This window comes from Thermobia domestica, chromosome 1 (assembly GCF_964235325.1).
Source record: "Thermobia domestica chromosome 1, izTheDome1.hap1.1, whole genome shotgun sequence".
In the NCBI taxonomy this organism is placed as follows: domain Eukaryota; kingdom Metazoa; phylum Arthropoda; class Insecta; order Zygentoma; family Lepismatidae; genus Thermobia; species Thermobia domestica.
This window is the reverse complement of record NC_137454.1, coordinates 125,165,274-125,190,471: the sequence shown is the minus strand read 5'-3', so window position 1 is coordinate 125,190,471 and position 25,198 is coordinate 125,165,274. Positions and strand designations below refer to the sequence as shown.

At 36.2% G+C, this 25,198-nt stretch overlaps 1 protein-coding gene across 1 annotated transcript in view; it reads left to right on the top strand.

Moving 5' to 3' along the window:
* Positions 1-20,420, top strand: part of LOC145688972 (ADP-ribosylhydrolase ARH3-like) — a 51,521-nt gene extending 31,101 nt beyond the window's left edge. Inside the window, exons 3-6 of the mRNA XM_081763130.1 lie at positions 644-920; positions 9,122-9,234; positions 11,452-11,641; positions 19,987-20,420. Coding sequence (XP_081619256.1) covers positions 644-920; positions 9,122-9,234; positions 11,452-11,641; positions 19,987-20,187 — 781 coding nt within the window. The 3' untranslated portion in view covers positions 20,188-20,420. The remainder of the gene's footprint in view (positions 1-643; positions 921-9,121; positions 9,235-11,451; positions 11,642-19,986) is intronic.
* Positions 20,421-25,198: the final 4,778 nt, after the last annotated feature.

The window sequence follows — 25,198 nt, the reverse complement described above, 5'->3', positions numbered from 1 at the left end:
TGTGTTATTACCTAATAATCTGTAATCAGAAAGTGAGTTTCCATCCTGATTTATTGATGCAAACCAAATTGAGAATACGGAAGAGCGAAGAGTGGATTTATAGATCTAAAAATTAAAGGAGTTTATTACTTCGAAGAGAATAAACATATTATATATCTCTTAATCAGTTTCTCACGATTTAAAAATGTAAGCATAATCACACATTCTCAAGAACCCAATACAAATAATTTATATACATTTTCATAAGGACGTTTTCATGTTTGAATGATGGTGAAAGTCTGGCAAATTTCGTGTTGTGGAGGTTCGCTAAAAATAAATAAATAGAATCAGAAGGTAAAGTAATGTTACCTTTCTGATGTTTCTATTTATTAACGAATATTAATTTCATCGCATAATTTTCTAAGGGATCAATTATAAAATCATATCCTTGTGTCATATCTAGAGTTGTTTAAACATTCGCATAATTTCCTTTCTGTATCTACGAAATTCTGTGCTAAGTAGAAATCACTGGACTATATTGTTTCTTTCAATAAAATAACCTTTCATTCCTGCGCATAGAGCGTTGCCTTATGCATGAATCTAGTTTGATTGTAATTCAGTTGCAGTTGACTATTATTTTATACCATGCACATAATTTTTATAGGTTTGTGAAAGAGTATTTCTCTCAGCCATATAGAGGTTATGGAGCTAATATTGTGGACGTATTTTCGAAGCTTCGAGCACAAAAGGTGAGCAATCCGTTTGGTCCTGCAAGGGAGCAGTTTGATGGAGCAGGTTCCTTTGGAAATGGTGGAGCAATGAGAATAGCACCGATAGCTTTGTTCTGTTACAGTAATTACGAGTTAATGCTCGATGTTGCGAAGAAGACTACAGAAATTACCCATACGCACAGAAATGGCGTTAATGGAGCTTTATTACAGGTAGGTGCAATTTGATAGCCATAGGTATATGCACTTATACTGTGTGAAGAAAAGTGGTGGGATGTCAAATAAGTATAAGTCGTGAATCAACTAAGCTTTCTGAACCGTTTTATAGAAAAGTGTGCTGTTTATAATACACTTACCAATTATTAGACTTCGAAACTGTGCCATGCGTAAGCATCGGAAGTTTTATAGAACGACTTTGTCCGTCCGTCTGTCGACAATATTAGAGTAAAGACGTTACGGGATATCGAAATGGGGTTTTCTGTAGTGAATTCAGCGTTCCAAGGGTGAGTTACATTATTTCTGTTAACTATTCAAACCAAAAGTGCTTCAAATTAGTCATTTCCGGTGTCAATATTTATCGCCATAGAGCAAAAATGGTATTATATGGCGGCAAGTGATTTTATGCAATCGATTCAGTGTCTTAAGAGAGCATGTCGTCACAGCTTGCAACACCTCCAAAATCGGAAGTGATTCAAAAATACTACTACCGATTTCAATATTTATTTTCTTAGAGGAAAAACGTTAAGAGTTATCGAGCGGTATTTTGCCATTGATGCAGCTTCCCGAGATAGGTTCCGCCTACTCCATTAACTCTATTCAAACTGGATACGGTTAAAATAAACCATTTCCAGTTCCAACATTTATCATCATAGAACTAAAATAGAATATATAGCGGCAAACGGTTCAAGATGTCAAGAGAATGTACCATAGCAATCCGAAATACTTTCCCAAAACAGGAAGTGATTGCAATTTACTACTACCGATTTCAATATTGATTTCCATAGAGAAAAAAATGGTAAAAGATATCGAGATACAGTTTTCCGCAATCGATTTATCTTCTAAAGAGTGAGTTCTTCCTCCGCCCTAAATCTTCTATTCAATCCAACAGTGGTTAAATTTTAATTATTTCCGGTTTCAAAATTTATCACCATAGAACAATAGCAGTAGAATAAATAGCGACACGCTGTTTTCTAAGAGTACTTACCATAGCAACCAGCAACACTCTGTCAAAGCCAGAATTGGTTGAAATTCACTTACTATTTCTAGTTTCAACACTTGATTTCCATAGAGCAAAAACAGTATAAGATATCGAGATGGAGTCTTTTGCAATCAGTTCAGCTTCTCAATGGTATTTTTATCTCCAACCGTAACTATTTATTGAATCCGGAATTGGTTCAAATTAACGATTTCTGGTTTCAACCTTTATCGCCACAGTACCAAAGTAGGAAGGCCGAGCGAGTAATGGGTTTTTGGTATGGACTCAGCTTCTGAGGAACATTTTCTTTAATCTAATTCATCTGTTGCAACCAGTAGTGCTTGATGTACTACTTCGAGTATTGAATTCCTATAGTTGAGAAGTCTACTGTAGTTTCACACTGTGAAACAAAACTCATTTGTTTTGCTTTTGTATTCGATTCATATATATAAAACTGTAGATTGCTAGTTTTCAATGAAGATCCTTCACATAATAAAACCTTGTAGGTATCGAAAGATCCGTTTTATTATGGTTGAAAAAATTTGTAACATATTTTAATGTGCGGAACGAAAAATGTTGGAAACCTCAAAATAATTGGTTCCTGCCCGCTGGAGAGATTCTGCTTTATTCATATTTGGTACTATTCTTTAGTTATCTCATGGAAAGCCAAATAACCAGAATTTTCCTTCCTTAAAGAATTACCAATGTTTATATTAAATAGATATGATGCTGTACTTACCATATTAGATACAAAGGTTTTAAAGCAGCAGAATTGGTTAGCTTGCTTGGCTTTGGAGAATACAGCGAGCTCATGGGGAAATACTTTTAGTGGTCTACAACGTAAGCATGTGCGTGAAAATAATGAGGTAAAGGCAAGAAACGGTAATTTATTTGCGAGTGATTTGTAATTTTGAGAGGATGTGAATTTTTCAAGATAAAGGTTGTACATTTGTAGGTTTTTTATTTTAAGGATGTACGAATGAGCGCTTACAAAGTGTTCCACTTTACAGTGACCGAACAAATTTTAGAAAAGACCGAGTGAACAAAGAGTATTTAGAAATTATTTAGCAGCTATGGTTTCTGAAACTTTTTGTTTCACCAGATCTTTAAAAAGCAAATCCTTGGAACTGTCTTATCCAGCTATGGCAATTTAAGCCCAAAAATAGAAATCTTTGCTGGCAAAATCCACTTGGACTAAAAGCCGTTATTCTGAAATTCTTGAAGAAAGTTACAGCAGAACATAGGAAGTCTCATTCAATAATTTGAGTAAAGTGATTACTTATTACATATCTTGCTCAGTACCATTAAAGATTTTTCTACCTGTTGGAAATAGGAGCTGGCAACGTTGCACATGGCCGTTTGTTACAACAGTTAAGCTGTTTGTTACAAGAAGAAGTACTAGTAGTTGTGGACCGGCATGATGTGCCTGTAGATGTTATTTCTTGTGTTAAGTGGTTTTGTGTAAAGTGAATAGCTATAATGAAGGTTTCATTTTTCCAAAGTGTAGGATTTTTTATTTCTAACATCTGGCGACTATAACAGGACACAATAGACCCTTGAGGAAATGAAAAAAACAGCGTAAAGTCTTGAGAGCAGCATTCACTAAGTTACATACGAACTGTTTAGAACTGTGTAGCGCAGAACTCAAAAACGAAAGTGAAATTAGTGGTACATTTCAAGTGTTAGAAGGAAAATACATAAAAATAAAGGAGATAGATGACAAGGTAATGACATTGGTAATAGAAAATAATTGGAGTGAGAAAGAGTTGCTAGAAGAAGCGGAGCAAGCAGATAAATATTGTTTAAATTCTGCCAAAATAAAAACAAAGATGAGGCTCCATTGCATGCGTGTAAAACGAAAGAGATTAGTGGTAGCACGAGTAGTGAAAGAAACTTTAAACTTCCAGAAGTGGATATTAAGAAATTTGATGTTAATATAAAAAACTGGCTTCCGTTTTGGTCGCACTTCGTACCCATAGGTGAAGATTAACAGATTCCTAATGTAGATCAATTCCAATATCTCATTCAAGCTGTTGGGGGCGCGATGACTCTGTGGTAGAGCGTTCACCTACGGTGCTTGGGGTCCCTGGTTCGATTCCAGCTTGCGCCGTGTGGACTTTGTGGTTGACCAACACCGTGCTCGTGGGTTTTCTCGGGGTTCTCCCGTCTCCTCCCACTTTCTTTATTCCACTATTTTCATTCATTTCTCACAATCACCGTCTCCTTTAGCCTAACAGGCATAACCATGGGACGTAAAACTGAAATATTTCATTTCATGTCATTTCTCATTCAAGCTATTGTATCGAACACACGTGCACGTCAATTTGTAGAAAGTTTCCCCTGTGTGAAGATAACTATCCCAAGGTTATTTAAGGTTTGAAAGCACGTTTTGGACATGAAGATATGTTACTAGAAGTATATGTTCGCGAACTTTTAAAGTTAGTGTTTCATAATTTTAAGTAATAGTGGTAACCTGGAATTGATAGACTTGTATGACAAACTGGAATTTCAACTTCGTGCATTAAGTAGTTCAGGTGTCACAACAGATAAATGTGCCGCCATGCTGTATCCCGTTGTGGAGTCATGCTTACCTGCGGAACTAATGCGTATTTGGGAGAGGCACAGCACAAACAGTGCAGATGCAACTTTAGAAAAAAGTTTGGAAGATTTTATGTCATTTTTGGGGAAGGAAGTTGAAAATGAAGAAAGAATAGCTCTTACTGATCCGGGTTTGATATAAAAGACAACAGTAATATGGGGAAGAAAAAGAAAGAACGTAGTAATTGTTCCGATTTTATACCAACTGCCGCTGAACTGGTTAATTGAAAGAGTAGTGCAGAGTGCATTTTTGGTGATCAAGCACACGCGAGTGAAGACTGTGTAAAAGCATGTAATTGGACATACGATAAAAAAAATAAAGATCCTGAAGGGAAAGGGATCCTGTTTCGGTGTCTCAAGAATTCTCACAAGAGTTCTAAATGTTATGTTTAGGTGGCATGTAGTGCATGCAAGGGGGCTGGGATCGAACCCGGGACCCCTAGCACGATAGGCGAACGCTCTACCACTGAGCCACCGCAGCCCCGGACTGTGAAGCAGTTTCGACATACGTTTAGGAAGAAAGTTCGGATTTTGTGCCTTTAACCCTTTTAAATTCTTGCTTTTTTCGGCGTTTTTCTTGAGTCTCAGATAAGCAGCGATAGTGTCATCCCTATTTATCCTAGGATCATGGTTTATACCTCGTTTTTCTCAGAATGGAACAGCCTTTCAAACGGTACCAATTATATGTCCCTATAATATGCCAGAAGGGAATTATTTGAGGGAAGATCGGGATTTTTTTCTCAAAAAAAAACTTCTTCAGAGTTTGGGACCCCCTGAGGCCCTACCGGGTCTTCGCACAAACCTCCAAAAATTTTGAAAAATACTACGTAGTGTACTAATTACTTGTGACAAATTCGAATTTCCCGTCTTCAATAGTAAGGGCGGGAAAATTTTTTACCCATTTTGAGAGAGCATCAAAAAACGCCCAAAATTTCCCTAACATGCACCCTACAAATTTAAAAAATTCTGACACGCCCCTAATGATCGTAAAATGATGGTTCATACGTCGTTTTCTTCAGAATGGAGTAGCCTTTCAGATGGTATCACCCGCATGTCGCTCGGACATCTCTAAAGAGGGTAAAATTGAGGAAAATAGGGATTTTTGCTGAAAAATCCCTTTTTCCCCGGTTTGGAGGCCTCTGGCGCGACCCTGGGTAAACATAGAGATCCAGAAATCACTTTCAAAATACTACGTGGTATACTAATTGCTTGTGCCAAATACCAATCTTCTATCTTCAACACTAAGGACGGGAAAAATATTTTCCTCTTTGCGAATATTCCCAGAATATCCCAGAATACCCTATATAAATTTCAAAAATTTCTTGACACGTCCCTAATTATCGTAGGATCACGATTCATACACCATTCTCTTCAGAATAGAGCAAGCTTCCAGATTGTATTTACCTCATGTCCCTCGGACGTCCCGAAGGAGGGACAAATTGAGTAAATAGAGATTTTTGCCGAAAAATCCCCTTTTTTCCCTTTTTCGGGCCCTCTGGGTCGGCCCTGGGTAAACATAGAGATCTGGAAATCACTTTCAAAAATACTACGTAGTGTACTAATTACTTGTGCCAAACACCAATTTCCTATCTTCAATAGTAAGGACGGGGCGGGAAAAATATTTTCCTCTTCTGCGAATATTTCCGAAATTTCCCAAGGATACTATACAAACTTTAAAAATTTCCTGACACGTCCCTAATTACCGTAAGATGATGATACATAGTCGTTCTCTTTAGAATAGAGTAGGCTTATAGATGGTATCACCCGCATGGCCCTAGGACGTTCCTAAGGAGGTTACAAGTGACGAAAATAGGGATTTTTGCAGAAAAAGTCCCTTTTCCCCGTTTTGAGGCCCTCTGACGCGGCCCAGGGTTAACATATAGATATGGAAATCACTCTAAAAAATATTACTTATGGTACTAATTACTTGTGCCAAATACCAATCTCCTATCTTCAATACTAAGGGCGGGAAAAATATTTTCCTCTTCGAATATTTCCGAAATTTCCCAAGGACACTATACAAATTTCAAAAATTTCCTGACACGTCCCTAATTATCGTACGATGATGATTCATACGTCGTTCTCTTCAGAATCGAGTAGGCTTTCAGAAAGTACCACTCAAATGTCCCTATCATGTAGCCGAGCGGAGCCAGAATCGCGAAAGTAGGATTTTTGGTAAAAAAAAAAAAAATCCCTTTTTTTACCCTTTTGTCCCTTTGAACCCCCCTTCTGTGTTGACGAAGAGATCTGAAAAAATTCTCATAAAAACTAATTGGTCTACTGATTGTTTAGGGAAAATGTTAGGATTCTAGGATTAAATAGAAGCTCACCAAAAAATGTTGAAATTAGACCTCAGTAAAAAAAAGGGAATTTGTAAAGTGATAACGTCATACTCCCCTATGTTCTGACGCTCGGAAGCGTATAGACCCTTCCAAGGCTTTCTTGAGTGCCTCTTCTCTTGGAAAATAGAAAAAAAAACCGGAACTAAATAGCATTCTTAGTTCTCTTTTAATCGAATCTTTAAGACACTACAATATCGGTCGAAAACGACCGAAAAAAATTTAAAAGGGTTAACTCCTCTAATGTTCCTACAACAGAATTCTGAAATTGGAGTACATGACATTGATGTAATAGAAGTGGGGAGTCTGCGACGAAGACTAAAATATATTCAGGACATACGGAAGATTTTACGCAGTAGATTTCGAAAGGAATATCTGGGACAGTTTGTCCAACATTGGAGACCAGAGTAAATTGTAAGAAAATAGAAGTAGAAGAGGTTGTTTTAGTGGGAAACAATTTGAAGCGGCTGGAATGGCCCCTAGCACGTGTCGTGTAACTTATACCTGGCCGTGATGGAGAAGTTCGTCTGGTGAAACTAAAGACTGGCGCGGAGATGATGGTGAGGCCTCTTCAACGTATCTTTCCTTTGGAGATCAAGTCAGAAGAAGCTATAGAACTAAGTGTACTTAAGAGAAGACTGGTGGTACCAGAACCGAGTATAGAAATTGATCGATGTGAACGTCAAAAGGACTCAAATTATCACTACTAGAACTAGAAGAACTGAGACCTCTCAAAAGATTCTCTTTTTAAGCATTATGATACACGGTTTTAATTAATGGATGGTTGAGTCACTAGTTCCCTTACGTGACTCAAGTTCGGAGGATGTTGGAAATGGGAGCTGGTAACATTGTACGTGGTTTGCAGTTCAGCTGTTAGAAGAAGTAGTACCATATGTTGTGGACCGGCATGGTGTGCCTGTAGATGTTATTTCTTGTGTTAAGTGATTTTGTGTCAAGTGAATAGCTATAAATAAAAGGTTTCACTCCTCCAAAGTATAGGATTTTTTATTTTTAACACTACCTATAATTCTTTAGCAAGGGGTTTTCTGGGTATTAATTGGTACTATTGTTATTGAGACTGCGTCGATACATGAAATAATTGGTACAAATAAACTCTATAGAAACTATTTTCGCAAAAGGGAGCATTTAAAGCGTAACTGAAATTGTTATTCTGTACCAAGCTCTAATGAGCCCTGTAGATTCGGTACCATTCTCCAATACTGAAGAATACGAATCATATAAATTATGCGTATTACGAAGTAGTGCAGTTCATGCGTGGCATCTCTTATCTATCCAGTGTATTGCCTGTGATTTTCTTGACAGTATTCTTATTACTATCAATAACATTTATTATTTAAAGCATTGTAGTTCTTCCTGTTGTATAGCATAACTCAATGAGTGAAATTTCTTAGCAAGATACTAGTAATTGCCTACATTAAAAACTGTGGACAAAAAACACATCTTAGACATCTAGCCCACATATCACAGATATTTATTTATATTTATGTTTTTAAGCGTTTGTTTCATTTGTACAATTGAGATAAACTGAAACAAAATTCAGTTTTGTTACCGAGAATGATTTTAAATTACAGTTATGCAAATGGTGTAAATAGAATACATCACGCCTAAGTTCAGGACAATTAGTAAAGGCTAGAGCATGCATATCAAATATAGTCTTATACAACGATGAATAAGCTGCTACTTATAGGTGACGAGTATGATTTGATTACAACTAGGTGGATATATTCCAGACGAAAATGAAATGAAATCTTTAAGTTTTACATTCCACGGTCATGCTGGCTAGGCTAAAGACGGGGATGAGAAATGAGTGAAATGGTGGAATGAAGAAAGTGGAAGGAAACGGTAAAATTCCGAGAAAACTCATGCACACGATGTTGATCCATGACAAATCTCACTTGGCGCGAGCTTTGATCGAACCAAGGACCCCATGCGCCAGAGGTAAACGCTCCACCACTGAGTTACTGCGGCCCCGTATTGCAGACGAGTGCAAAACTAATTCCCCAACACTGACACAACACTTGTATTTCTAGCAACTTGCTATTAAGCTATTCATGATTTATATGCCGTAATATTTAGTGAGAATGTACTGATGTAATGAATTCTTGTGAAGTTAAGAGAATAATGATTTGACTTATTGCTTGGGCATAAATACAGAGATATAAAAGGGATGTTAAAAATTTACATGACCGAGATGATTATGCTTTGTTATATTTTCCTTACTTTTATGTAATATTTTTTCGTTCTATATTTTGACATTCCAGTGTATTGCAATTCAGCGTTGTCTTTCGTTGGATCCTGCAGCGCCTTTAAACGTAGAAGAATTTTCGTCAGATTTGTTGCAGAAAATGGCGAAGATAGAAACATCAGACGATGAGTAAATATGTGAAAATTGCGTTTAACTCTTGATTTTCTATCCTAGTATTAGAAATGAAATTAATTTAAGCATTATATTACCTAGCAAGGAGAGCAGTAGAAGTAACGATCATAGTCTGTATTTTGAGATTAAGTTTGCAATTTATTCGGGATGCTACATGAAACATGAATATGTAGTATAACATCCGAGTTATGTACTAAGCACTGAGCATTTCAGGAATATGTATTAAGCTTCAGCGGTAATAGTAGTATTTTAATTGGACTTGCGAACAGCTAAATAGTTTATATGCTAAATGGCTTCTTTCGGAAACATTTAATCTTGAATTTAGGTAAACTTACTGGATATGGGAAATAAGCTTATGGCTCGAAAACAAAACCTTTAGTTGGGATACAGATAACATTGGCAAGTATAAGAAAGCTAAGAACTATTAGAGCCAAACTTGCTTCATTGTATTCGTAAAATTTAGTCTTAAAATATCATATAGTTGCAGGCTACATGTATAATAAACAAGATGTAATTGAATAGCTCAAATAACTGTGAAGATAGCTGTAGGTATATCAAAACCTTATTGGTACTGATACTGAAATTAAATTTTACTATACATGTTAATTCCTTAAGCAGTGTGTTAAGGGTTTACAGTGGGTAGTCGGTTAGCGTCTATGTATCAATTGAATTGCCCGGGTTGTTTTATCATAGGTAGGTACAGTATTTGCAGAAGATCGTTTCAGGTTATGGTAATGAAATTGGCTCCTTTAACAGCCTAAGAAATACTACCACGTCACCAGCAGTTATAATTGTTGTTCAAACTCTGTCTGTTAGCTATCGCTCACATCGGTTTTCACTAAAAAAGATACTTGATCACTTGATCAGGTCTGTTCCATTCCTTTCGAAAAACTTCATAAGAGCGTCGAATGTGTGCAACTGCCCAAAAGAGCGTAATCAATTAGCGCTTGATTCAACAACGAGAACCCATAGACGTCCATGAGGGATACATCAGGGGCATTTCACAGGAATGTCTGAAAGTTCATGAGTCCCCTTTTACGTGCAATCTGCAGGTACTTCACCATCCATATTGTCGTATGACTAGACGCTTTTTCAGGTGAAGTCAATATAAGATTTGTAGCTTCAGTGTAGAGATGGAATATCATGGTAGTATAGTGGCTCCAAATTGTTCGTCTGGTAATAAGCTGTATTGATTTTAGCCGTTCTGTCCACCATACATAACGTAAGCTTTCTGTTAAACCATAACCACAACAATCATGAAGACGCATAAAAACTCTCCGCACATTCATGTACTCGGTCAGAATGACCTCTAGAGTTACGGGAACGAAAAAGATGATTTGCTTTCTTAACCACTTTCCTAAAGATATGCCCATGCCTCGGCCAGTCGCTATGGAATTACACCTACCCATCCAAGATTATGTTCGTACAGCCTTTAAATATTCATCTATCTTTTCATGATATGCGAGGGAGGGAACATATGAACTGGAGCTTTATGCTTCTGTACCAGGCTTAAGTCTTGCGGAATTATACGATTTACGGTCATGACGAAACCTTGTACTGCTTTTATTATTTCTCTTTGAGATGGTACTTTCTTCTGTCGCTCCAAGGAACACAAATTTTACACGACGTCAGGGAGACGCCAGGTTATCCGTTTTGTTGCGATTCAACACAGCGTTGATCTCTTTACATCAAAGGGACTTTTTTTAAACATACATGTTTACTTATGTAGTCGTAACCACTGAAGAAAAAATTACAAATATAGTCTCCCCAAAAGACCGTAAGTTTCGGTATCATATAACCATTCACATACACAAAAGTTATCCCTGTAAGTCAACACATAGCACTTTGGAATCGTCCGCAATAGCTTTTTATGCCTGCTGCTACTTAACTATGAAATTCGTTACCATAAACCTGAAATAACCTGTATTCTTTCGTTCTGTTTTCGTACAAATGAGTATTTTATGTTACCTCGGGGCAAAGCAACTGAAATGGAACGCTGAGAGTATTATGTCATTAGATAGTTTTGGAGATGTGCTTTACTGGAGCATGGCCAGTTAATTATGAAGACTAAATAATAGGAGTATGAAACTTAGAAATAAAGAAAATCATTTTCAGTATTCGAAGTTCCGGAAATAAAGCTTTCATCATGTAAGCAGAAACTAATTTTGTTCCTGATGATCAATTTCTGGTAAATGTAGATCGTTTTATTTGCAGATTTGACGTTAGTGAACCGTATCCATATAAGAAACAGTTACAGACAGTGCAACGATTTTTGAAAGAAAAGGAGCCACCTTCTGTTGAAATCATTGAAGAGGTGCTGGGAAATGATGTTTCAGCGTTGCGTTCTGTTCCAACAGCAATTTATTGCTTCTTAAGCTCCCAGAAGAACATTGATCATATCAAGGTATTGTGAAAAACTAGTATATTTTAATGTTTTTAAAGTTTGTAATTTTTATATATCTTGTAGGCTTCTGTGTATATGAAATGAAAGTGCGAGGCATTTATTGGTACAGCGAGTAAATGCACAAAAGTAGAATTATTTTAATTAATGCTTTGATTGCCTTAAGTACAAGACTTTTTTTTATGGATATACTAAGTCCTTAAATGTGCATTCTTTGGAATTATTCATGCTTGAAAATTATATGTATTTATTGAAAGTAGTAGGAACATATGATTTAATTCATTATTACTCGTGTTGTGAATAGTAAAATATATTATTGTAACAAAAAAAAAAAAAAAGAGAGAGAGAGAAAACAAAAAGATCCAGTTGCACAACTAGTAGATAGTACGGATAAAATGCTCTTCCAGGTTGCAATATTTCAAAAGGTCAGAAAAGTGAAAACCTGGTTAATCAAAATAGCTACCATGTGCAACCTAACCCCACCACTCAGTCACCGACTGAGTGAAGTTAATTAGCTAAGTGAACTCAACCATTTAAATGCAGAAGATCATAGAATACTCAATATAAATATATTATTAGCCTTGTAAGGTTTAATAAATTATTATAGTAAAGCAAAGGTTTTCTCAGTCCTACACTATTTCAAAGTTAGCTATTGGTTTTAACTTTCATCTGCTGCGTTAAGATAGATCCAGAGTTCTAAAATTTAATTTAAGAGATTATTATCCTACCTTTATTTAAAAAGATCTTTTAAGGAACTTATAAATTGTTCAGCTTATAAAATATTTATAGCTCATGTCGAACCATTTAGAACTAAATTTGGTTTCCATCTTTGTGCCGCTTCTTCCAGCTTTTGATATATCAGTAAAAAAGTATTTACTAGAAGATTCATTGCTGTTTGACGTACAATGAAATACATACCAAATTAACTAGAAAGGAATTCCATTGTACACAACAGTGTTATAATTCTTGCAGTATCTCTACAACCCAAACAGCAGGCACGTGTTCACATCATGATGGACCGTTTGTGTAAGGACAAACTAACCCAAAGGTTAGTGTGGCAAGCCCTGTGTTTAACACGGAGATAGTCACTCTATCAAATCTTGAGCAGTTTTTAGTGACACTGGCCATGAGTGCTCAACAATATCGGATAACGTAATTGTTCGAACTCGGACAGAATGATGCGGCAGTAACCCAAAACATTTGTCATGCGAAAGGGGAAGGTTCAGCGAACCACAACACAACAGCTCGTTGGTTCTAGAAATTTAGTGCAGGTTTTTAAAAAATGTCAAGGATTAACCACTTCAGGGTAACAGATTCTGAAATTGTAAGACAGCTATTGAGGAAAACCAATCCACCAGCATGCGGCGAGTGTCGAACCAACTCGCCATGTCCCAGTCTAGTGTAGTGCCTCATCTTCACGAGCTTAGGAATGCCAATAGGAGTTGCCGCATTGTGCTATTTGGGTTTACCCTAGCTGAGGCTCAGAGAAGAGTGGATGTGTGCCGATGAGTGCTGCCAAACTGATCACTACATGCGGAAAAAAGTGGGTAATTTTCCGAAATTGGAATATGCGTAAAAAATCGTTAAACAAGGGTCAGTTTCCAGAACCGGTCGTCAAACCGGGCCGTTTCGAGCATAAGGTCATGCTCTGTTTGTAGTGAAACTACGAAGGGGTAATTCATTTCGAATTCGTTTCTAACCGTCCTACCTTATTTCGAACAGTTGGAGCGGATATATGCCCCACTACATAAAAAATATCGTTCATTAATGAACCGAAATCGTGCCCTTCTGCAAAAGAATAACGAAGAAATACGCTTAGTTCAAAAATGCAACAAAAAATTCAGGATTTTGAATGCATCGAACTGATGATACATCCGACATGTAGTTCTGACCTTGCTCTTCGGATTACTACATGTTTGGGTCCATGGGACACTTCCTGAAATCGCAATGCTACTCTAGTCAGGAGGAGGTGGATATAGCAATGACTGGTATTTTACCTATAATGGTAAGACATGGTATCTAAGTGGAATTCAGGAACTGGCAGGAAGGAGCTGCAAACAATTCAACACGAAATGTTATCCTTTTATTGTACTGTAATAAATAGAGATGTACTCTGTACCAGAATAATGCCAGATTTATGACTCACTTTTGTAATACTTTCCTTGTAAATACATCATCATTACACTCAGATATTTCATATTGAAATTCTCCATTTCTCACACTATTTGTCTGAGCTGGAAATTGTATCGTAGATACCTAATCTAAGTTCGGAATAGATCATACGGAATGTACTTCGAATCAATAGCCGTGATGAAACGTGCACAACTCTCACAATATACATGGTGTCAAATCCTTTCAGTTTGTCTAGAGAAAATACCAACAGAAAGATTACTAAACTTCTCGTTGGGATGTGGATTGCGTGCGCGCCTTTGGCGTGGGACCACAGGGTTTCCCGTTGGGAGCACAAGTGGTACATATCGTGGCGTTAAGCTGTAGTTCACTGTTGAAAGCGACGCTAAGCGTAAATCAAAGAAAACCGAAACCACGGCCCCAAAGTTCAACCAATCTAGGAAACGTCATAAAATAGACGTACGGTCAGAAACAATACTAATTATAGGTTGGAGATATAAGAAATGATAGCTCCAACCTACACGTAGTATTGTTTCTGATTGTAGATTCCGTGAGCACAGTTTCTGGGCACAAACATTCTCATTTTGTAATCCATGAATTATGCATAGGTAGTACCACATACGCCGTATGTTTTATGATCAAATAGCATCATCTTCACTGTGGCATGTAACTATGTTTACAACTTTCTAAGTAGGGCAAATAAGGAAGTACGCGAAATTGTGTGATTTTGACATTTGATATCTTCGTGTATAGATGCATTTATAGAAAAAGTTTCTTATATAGTCGAATTACATGCTAAACCAACTTTTCGTACGAGCAGTAAAACAGTTAAAATGGTATTAACGGTCACTTGCGGACTGTTCATGAGTGAAATGTTCTCTCCGTTACAAAGGTTGCTAATGCTACTACAAAACACGATTTTAATCTTGATCTTTGAGGAAGAAAATGTTCGTGCTTTCCTGGAAACTATAAAAGGATTTTCCTTTTTGGATAACTTTGTATGTTATACGTCAACGGTTTTCAAGCTTTCGATATTCGCGGGCCGGCCAAAGACAGACGAGCAAAGTAAGCTGGGAACCAGCAAAGTAGAAATCACATTCCATTTAGATATTCGATTGAAGTATATACTACTGACACTGTTTACGCTTTTTATTGAAATAATGAATTTTAAATTTACAAATTTTAAAATCACTGCCGCATTTTACATATTGGTTTAAATGGTTATAGTTACACAAATATTTGTTTTCCTTAAAGATAATAGTGAATATAATGCAATATCTATTGCTGTTTATTTGCCAAAATCAGGTCTATTCTTTAATACAGCATCTTGTAGAGCGTCATCAACATCCAGCCGGTTTCTGTAATTTGTCTTAGTTTCAGGGATAGCAGACAGCGTTTTCTCATAGATACTTACAAGAAACATTCCTAATGTGCCAAGCCAATTTCGTCCAAATTTCACAAGTAGATACTAAATGTGAAATAAGCAAATATGTGCTGTTTTTTTAAAATTTTCTATGGAGAAACAGTTCTTGGGAACACGAGCTCTCGCCAGAGAAATGTGGGATTTAGCTCTAAAAGCGAGAAGAGATTTACGTGTCATTATTGATTTTCCACTTTCTCTATGTACTCCAAGACGGACAGTTCTAGGGTGTACAACGAAAATTAATTTAAAAGTATTGCGTTTAGTTGGGTTGATCACTATCTGGTAACAGCGATAATAAGAGAGAGATTAATACCAGATTGAAATGTCAAATAGATTCTCGGTTTTAGGTTTTGAGAGGACTAGTGTTGAGGATACGTGGGTTGAAATTAGGTATAGCATGAAAGTTTCAACAAACGGAAAATTGGGGCAAGCGGAAATACGTAGGAACAAACCACGTTCGACCAGAAATGCACTCAAGTAAAGGAGAAGAGAAAACAGACGAAACTTCGTTGGCTACAAAATCCGAACGATATAACTGCACAAAATTTCGTTGACAACGGACGGGAAACTTCCAAAGTGTTTAGCACAAAGAAACACGATCTTTTGAAAGCTAAAACTAATGAACTTGAAGATAATAGTAAAATCAAAAATATTCGGAACATGTATAAGGGCATCATCGAATTTAAGAAAGGATATGAACCTCGCGCTTTATATATTAAAGAAAGACGACGGAACAATTCTCACTTATACAGATATTATTTTAAATAGACGGAAATATTTCTTTGATGATTTGCTTAACACGCATCGAAAATCTGATGTTCATGGGGAAAGAGAAATACACACTGCAGAACCATATATTCCAGAGCCTAGCCGAACAGAAGTAGAAATCGCTATAAAGAAACTAAAGAAATTGAAATCTTCGAGTGTAGACAGAATTCCAGCTGAGTTAATTTTAGTTGGAGAAGAAAAATTGTGTAAGATAAACAAACTCATTGTTCTTATCTGGAACAAGGAGGAACTATTTCAACAGTGGAAGAACCAACCATTTTTCCAATTCACAAGAAGAACTACAAAGCGGATTGTTATAATTATCAAGGCCTTTCTCTTCTGTCAACTTCCTATAAGATAATCTCAAACATTCTATTAGCAAGATTCATTCATATGCATATGAAATTAGTTGAGATTATCAGTGCGGACTTAGACGAAATCGACCTACTATCGACCAGATATTTACCATTTGACAAATTCTCAAAAAGAAATGAGCATACAATACCTCGGTACATCAATTATTTATTGTTTTTAGAAAGGCGTATGACTCTATTAGGAGGGAAACATGGTACATTTTCGCTGAATTTGAGATACCGAAAAAGCTACTTAGATTAGTTGTGTTTAAATCAATACCAAAGTAAAGTCCGAGAAGGAAAATTCCCTTCCACGAGCTTCCACGTCGAGAATGGTTTGAAACAAGGAAGTTCGTTGTCGCCATCATTATTGACTTTATTCTGGAGTACCCTACAAGGAAAATCAAATATAGCAACCAGAGCCTAGAGCTGAATGGCATTCACCAGTAATGGCGTATACTGATGGTGTAAATCTGATAGAGAATAATAGGAGAACAATAAAAAGAAATGCAGAGGACTTATAAAGCGCTTGCAGGGACATGGGTTTAGAAGTAAATGCAGAAAAAAACTAAATACATGGAAATTCGTCGGGATCGTAATACTAGAAATTATGGATGCCGCAGAGTATTAAATAATGCTCTTGATAAAGTGGATAATTTTAAATATCTAGGATCAATATTAACAGACTAAAATCATATCCATAAAGAAATGTCGACTGAAAGCAGGGAATTCATGTTATTATTCAGTTCAACATCTTTTGTCGTCGCTAATTCTGTCGAGGAATTTAAAGCTTAAAATATATAAAACGATAATCATGCCTATTCTGTATGGTTGCGAAAAATGGTCGCTTATCTTAAGGGTAGAACACTAGACTAGAAGTATTTGAATCTTAAGACGAACATTCTGACCCAAGAGGAATGGGGAATGACGGAAACTTCATAACGAGGAAGTGTATAATTTAAACTGTTTAATAAACATTATTAGGGCCTTCAAGCCTATGAGCCCAGGTGGACAGATCGTGTAGCCAGAAAGTAAGAAAATAGGAACGATTTCAGTTGTGACTGGAAATCCAATCGGAAAACGTCCATTAGGAAGATCTAGACTCAAATGGGATGACAATATTAAGATGAATTCGCAGAAACAGGAATACAAAGTAGGAACCGGATCCACTTGGCTAAGGACACAAGTGAATTAAGAGCTTTTGCAAACGCGGCATTAGAATATATAGAGGAAGCGGAGAATGAATAATGGGTAAAGTTACCTTTCACAGAAATACAATCTGGGCCTAGAGTGTGCATTTTCTTCACTACAACTATGTCTTTGTTTTTTTTTTTACCTCCCATCTCTCTCTCTGTATACATTTAATTCGCGTTCTTCTGCCACTCCTCATTTTTGCTCTTCGCTGTCACATTTCTCCGACGAGAATTCATGCTCCCAAGAAGCGTCTAACTGCAGAAAATTAAAAATGCGTATTTACGTATTATGTATGTTCTGTCTCTGTACGCTGTTTCGTTACAATCCTTCATGTACTTACGTACTTAAATTATCATCATGACGAATTTTAACATTTCATAGGCAGAAGTTTTTAGGAGCTGCTCGAATCAAGGAAAATACGGAACACATATATATCTTTTTCATTTTACCACTATCTATGTACAATTTTCATTCGCTTCAGTTCGTTCTTTCCCCATTTTTGGCGTTGATTTCGAAATTTTTGGGACGAGGCTTTTGCCTCCAAGAACCGTCTTTCTGCAAAAAAATAATAAAAGTACGCATTCAAAAAATAATAAAAGTGAAACAGAAAGCACGTGTTTGCTCATTTTATATGTACTGTCTCTGTTCACAGTTTCCTAACAATCTTGAATATATTTCAGGTACTTCTGAACTACCTTCATTGCCAATTTCAACACTTCGTTATGGTCCCTGGGACTCTGGCCCACCCACCTGTTTTGTCAAGGAAAGTGCGAAACACGCATTCCCTTATTTTATATTTACTGTATATGTGCGCAGTTTCAATTGGTTCGGTGTACTTCTTCTTGCGCTTTTGTCGTAGACTTTCAAATTTTTGGGTTGTGGTCTTTGGCCCCAAAACTCATTTTACTCAGGAAATAATAATAATAATAAAGTATTCTCTTATTTCACGTCTTCTATGAAAATTTATTGAAATCGATTATGGTCACTTAAGATTATGTTTGTATTTAGGTACAGTAAATAATGATTTGGAGCGTGGATGTTACTTTGAGGTGACCAGGTGTACCAAAGGGCGCATACTAGGAATTTGGCAGTGTAGTAGAAGTCATTTCACTTATAATGTTGGGTTACCTGTTCCGTTACCAACTTTTAATAAGATTACAATGCAGTTCATTGGTAAAGGAAGACGTATAGCCCCAACATTAGGAAGACCAGGACCAACACTTTGCGGGTCCGGAGTGGAATGACCTACTGTCTAATTCTGCCAATAACATCGAAGCAGAGGTTAACAGTTCAACACGAACAATCTGTTGGTATTTGTATGTTGCGGAAATGTACTGAAGTATCGATAAAAAATAAGCCTTTACTTGATATCTACAAATGATACGGAGACATAATTGGGCCGCCGCTATATGCAACACTTTTAGAACTATGCTGCATTCTTCGAAGATAGCTGTCTTGTTATTTCTTTGGACAACGGTGGACAGAGTTTGGAAGTGATCGACCACGATTAAGCAGAATTTCATCGTCCTACGGTGATTTATGGTGGCGTACTATTGTGCAGGATGTAATTTGGACAGTGATGGCAATAAACTTCTTTCTTGCGATGAACGCAACAATGCTGCGAAACACATGGACGTATTGCTGGATAGATTGTCACCTCCTTTGAAGCATTCTTACTATTACGAGATGCGAAGCAATTCATGCATGAATGACGGGGCACTATGTTATAGGACAAAGTTGATCATTTACAGGAAGAGGGAAAATGGTATTTAAAACTGCCGTGGTTCGAAAACTGTCCGGAGATACATCTTGTTTGGCATCTCCAACGATTATGACTTCACAAACAGCCACACATACCCGGAACCTAACATTAAATATTCGAGAAACTATGTGATAAATTGTAGCGTATGCCACTGGATGTTATCAAAGGCTTACTTTATACCATGCGACGTAAAATTTGAGTTACACGTATTGCCAAAGCTGGCTCCACCAAGTGCTAATTCCGATATCAGCAACGTTTTCTTTCCTGCACTAGCACAATCTAGTTTTCTTATATCTGGTAATACAATTGAAATCTTCAAATTTTCTAAAGCCCGCGGGTCGGCAGTTGGAAACTATTGTTATACAGAATATGTGTAGAGCGTTTTGTAAAGGTTTTATGTATTGTCAGTGATATAAAATTGTAGTTTTAGACTTGAATTGTAATGTATTCAAATATTTGATCAATTGAACTAAAGTGATTGAACTCGTGAAACTACAAAGTTGAGCTTATGGGCATAAATTTAGTATTGTCAATGACATCTAAAATCCGTTACTTCTCAGGTTATAGGGTTCTATTGAAGAATGACATTGTATGTAGCTATTTGACACTAAAACTACTTGTTGATTAGTGTCAGGATTTTACTGTTGTCCTGTGATTGTTTTAAACGCGGCATTATAATAATACACAAAAAGGGAATGTTTTTTTTTTCCTTTTTCAGACTGAGAACAGATTCCAGAAGGCTATACAGTACGCTATTTCTATTGGCGGAGATACAGATACCATAGCAAGTATGGCAGGAGCTCTTGCTGGAGCATACTATGGACATGGAGAAATAAACTCTTCGGTACAAAAACATTGTGAAGGAACAGAAGCTGCCCTGGATATGGCAGAAAAATTGTTTGAAGCTGCAATACCGTAGTTTTCTAATTTTAATTTGCGTTTTAGCAGATAAATTATTTCATTGTCCTGTAAATAATTGTACAGTAATTTTTGATATCTAATTTGTAATAAGACTTTCGAGTCATTGGAATCAATGAAAATAACAACCAGATTTATTGAGAAGTACCTGTATCTTACTCTACAACCTGGAAAGTTGAAAATTGTTATGGTTTTAAAATCCATCTGGAATAAATTAAACCTGATGAAATATTATTAGAACTCTAAAACTAATCTTAACATTTGTATGGTATGAAGTTTTGGTCTGTGTTAGAATCTTATAAATTTCTCTTCGGTAAAATCTAATAATTTGCCTCACTTTGAGGATCTATGTAAAATGATTAGTTTCTTCAAATACCATTTATATAATAGTATTTTTCAATTTGGAATGCCATTTTAATTCGTTAAAATATTTACTTTTAAATGCACATTTCCCTACAAATGTTTCTTTTATGAAATTCTAGTAGTGTGATAATTATAATGAAGAAAATGCTAGTTTGTTGTACATTTATTTCAGCAACTGAAGTATCATCCGTATTGAAGGACAAGTTCATAAGAGTAGCTATTGTAGTTTTTACCCCTCAAAGCTTCACAGTGTACTAAGGAAGATAAACTATCTTAAAATCTGCGTAGAATAAGTCTGCAGAAATTTTTAAAAACCCGTGACGAGAGATACCTAGTTTTTTTGAACACGACTAACTTGGTCGAGTTCCCTATGATAATCTTAAAGATACCTTTGCGTTTCTCCTAATATTATGGTTTATTGCACTATTATGGGGAATTAGTATTTTTGAATAAATTCTGTAGTGTATAAGACAAGTGAGTATAAGAATCTAAAAAAAATTATATTTTATTGATCTTTCTGTAACTTACATTTTTATGTGCTTGGCCTGTTCTGTTAAAAATTTTATTCAGCTAGGAATGATAAGGTATTTTGAAACGAATATCATGATTCCTGTCGAATTGCATTCGTCCAGTACGAGTCAGTGGGCTAAACCAACCAACCAACCAACCAACCAAAAAAAAAAAAAAAAGAAAAGAAAAGAAAAAACCATCCGCACTAATTTTTACTTTAAGAAAAATCCACCAAGAAACAGAGATATCATCAACTGTGTAGGAAACGCTTCCACTGTAACAAATGCAATTGCGAAGACGGACATAAAGGTGACCCCAGTACAAGAGATTCCAATGGAATGATATTCTTTTGAACTCGTGCAAATTAAGCGTCGATTGAAATCGAAGCAATACAGTTTCCAGCGTAAGAAGTACCTATACACGCGATGTTATGAAAAAAAAAAAAAAAAAAAACGAGTAAATTAAGTGCAGATTCTTCTTCCGAACGAAACAAATCTGTCGAGTTCACTCACTTGCCATTTAAAGATGCGAATATAGTAATTAAGAATTTAATTAATTTCCAAAATAAGGTACAGACAGGGTATTGCTTTAATAAAAAAATCTGTGTATTCTTCTTTTGTATGGTTTCTTTTAAGGCAGGTCAACAACCATCTACAAAGGTACGTGTGATGGAATAACACATTTATTACAGTTATATAATTTGCTATAGTATAATTATTTATATTAAGGACGTAGAAAAATGTTGATGGGTTAGGAGACAAGTCCTCTATCTCCCTTGCCTGCAGCAGAAACCGTCAACCTTCTTAGCAGTTATTGAATGCGTTACTGACTGGTAAAGAAATGCGGTAAGTGCCAATAATAGTAATGATATACGTGCTTTTTTTCTATTTACAATTCTATCGTCTTAAAAAATCCCTATGTGGCGAAATGAATATTGCAATAAATACTCTCTTATTGTGTTTTTAAGAGGTATCTTCCATTGTAGAAATAACATTTTACCCCAAATGTATATCTTCCACAGCCATTATCTCATGATTTTGAACGGTTTTGAAGCTAAAATCTTGCTATTTTATTTCCTTATACTCTTATACACGCAATACGAATTTTGAGAGCGCTTTCTGCACTAGTGCCACGTTGATAGGCCGTTTGAAACCACACAGTGAGAATACATTCTATTCACTGTACAATTTTAAATGTCAAAAGTCTATGGCCTAAATTTCGATAGAATCACCAAAATTGTTCTCTTTTTGCGACTTAAACGACTACCAGTTAAATTTTATCATATTATGTACTCTCTTAAAATTTAAAAAGACGACATATTATATACTCTCTGATCTTATCGACCATTTTCACATTATGATCAAGGTTACAACCCTCCAAAGTTGTTTCCAGCTTAAATAATAATACCTATAAGACCACCCTTAAATTTAGCAAATCATGACCGCGTAAAATTTGGAAGGACTTCATGTGATGGTGACTGTATAATCCTTAAAACGTTATATACACCGAATTTCCGTTACAATGACATTCAAATCCAGTGTAAATTATGTTTGTTTGTCCTGTGTCTTTCTACTATGGATGCGCGAATTATGTTCGCTGTCTTTCCTTTTATTGGAAATGTTCTTTTTACATATGGAAACGTAGGTGATAGAACCAGCATGTGCTCGTAGTATACTTAGTTTTGAAATACTATGTCATTATATATTTCAGTGAATGTTACTTTTTTCTATAGTTAATAACATTTCAATATATCTTAATACACTTAAAAGAAGAAGAACTCATACACACAAATTTTCCCGATTGCCAAGGTTGGCTTTGGGCTCGAACCTGACATCTTTGGTTTACTGTTTCGAAAATATGCGAAGTTGGAGCCCAGAGGTTTCAGCTCAAAACAGCATACTTAATGCAGTCATTCTTTTTAGAGTAGTATACATAACTGGTTTGTTCAATTTAAAAATATCTTTAAATTTTGACCCTAATTACTGTCACCCATGGCCATATAAAGGAGTATCAGTTTAAATGTTACAGTCCAATGATCGTTGTCAAGAACATTGAGATTAAATATCCTTTACAGCTATAATCAAAATTGTAGATGTATAGCCTAATGGTTATTTTCAAAATAAGATCAAAGATTACCTATAGCTATTACCAAATTATAGTCTCATTGCCATTTTCGAAAATGTCTTCTTGGGCAAAACAACAACCAAATTTTAATGAAAGCTTGATATGACCAGTTTTACATAATAATTTTCATTTCAGACAAGTTACAGCTTGAAAGCGTAAGATTAATTTAAAAAATACAGGAGACAACTTTGGAAAAAAAAATTCCCTCGACAAGTGTTGTTTCCTCGAATGTGATATGTGGTGTACTGAAAAAAGTTTGATGACTCACTTTTGTCTTCTAGATATGATTTTGTATTGCATTTGAACTTATAAAAAAGTAATTGACATTTTCGCCGGCTATATCTCTTTCATGTTATTAGTTTCATGGTGTTCCCCGTGCTACAGCATACGCTTGATAGAGGAACTAGAAAAACAGGCAACATACCTCGAAAAGCCGGCTCCGGCCCTCCAAGGTTCCCAATCCAGGACCAAGATCAGACATTAATTAATGTCAGCCGTCTAAACTTTCATGACTTCCCGACATTTAGTGTGGCATCTCGTTTTCCTGATTCCATTCGTACTGCTCAACGACGCCTCAGATTCCGTTCTTCAGGCCTATCGAGCTGTTCATAAGGAGCAGTTGACGGACGTCTATAAAGTCGACTGACTAGCATTTGCTGAGGGGAATATTAAGTGGAATAGGGTAATATTTACAGACAGTACTGTCGAATGATGGTCCAAGACTCATTTATAGACTAGGGAAACGATATGATCCGCAGTACATACTTTACACACATTGAATGGGGTATGTCAGTGTTCATTGCGTCGGGGGGGTATTTAAGCATGCAGTAGGTGAGTTACACCGCATAGAGCGTCTATTGAATAGTCAGAAATATCTGGATACTTTGCAATATGGGTTGCTTCCAGTTGTAAGAAATGTATTTCAAGACGACATTCCCATTCAGTTTAAGCCTGATTTCAACAGGAACCTAATGTTGAATTAGTCGACGTTCCTACAGCATCTCACCTGAATCCGATGGAAAATCTATTCGCAGAAGTTACGAGAACACTACAAGATAAGTGGCTTGATAATCCACCGAGGAGAGCTGACTCTTTATGGGAGCTAGTTCTTAATGCACGGAAAGAATTTGCAGAGAGACATCAATATGTCGCAAGCTTAGTTAACACAATGGATTTTTCGATGGTTTACGTAACTAATGGGATATTGTCATGTATTGTATTGGTGAAAAATTGATGTTAAAATTTCGAGTACTTTCACTGAGACATCTATTTGTGACCATAAACATACTGTATGTTTCTAATGTGTTACATATCGTTCGAAAACTTGTTCTGTGCTTCCTGGATTATAGACCACAAAAAATATCTGAAGAATAGAATGTCAAAACACGAGTTTTGCAACGAAGCGCCTTAACAGCTTCAAACATTAATGAATTGTAAACAGTGTGGGAGAAATTATTAATAAATAGAGAAAGATAGGTAAATGGATGCTATATGAATTCACTAAAAATAAAATTTCTGTGTTTTAATTTCTACTCTACACTGCTTCTTTTCGCTACGAAAGCAATTCACTTCTCGACCACATTCACACATGCAAGAAAAAGTGAATTCTGTACGGGTGGCAAAGAACACGTTCTATCAATGATTAAATCGAACTTCCACTCCTAAAATCTTTCCAGAATCGACATTGCACTCAGAGAAGTTTATGATGAATTTGAGATTCTTCGTACCTGCATTGATTCACTACATCTTGGCACATCCGTCACTTCCAAAAATTTAGTGTATTGGTAAATGCACTAAAAACTGAAACGTCTATTTCGGCCATTAGTAAATAAGGATGGTCCAATTATGTTACACAAGAAGGTTGTGAATAAATAATGAAAAGATTGCATGTGTAATACGAAACTCTTAACTCCAATGACTTCCACTCTTACTACTTCCATTTTTCCAGCATCTGAACATGCTTTTGAACGAACACTTCTTCAGCAACTGAGAGAGATCCAGGATGCCTTTGAAGA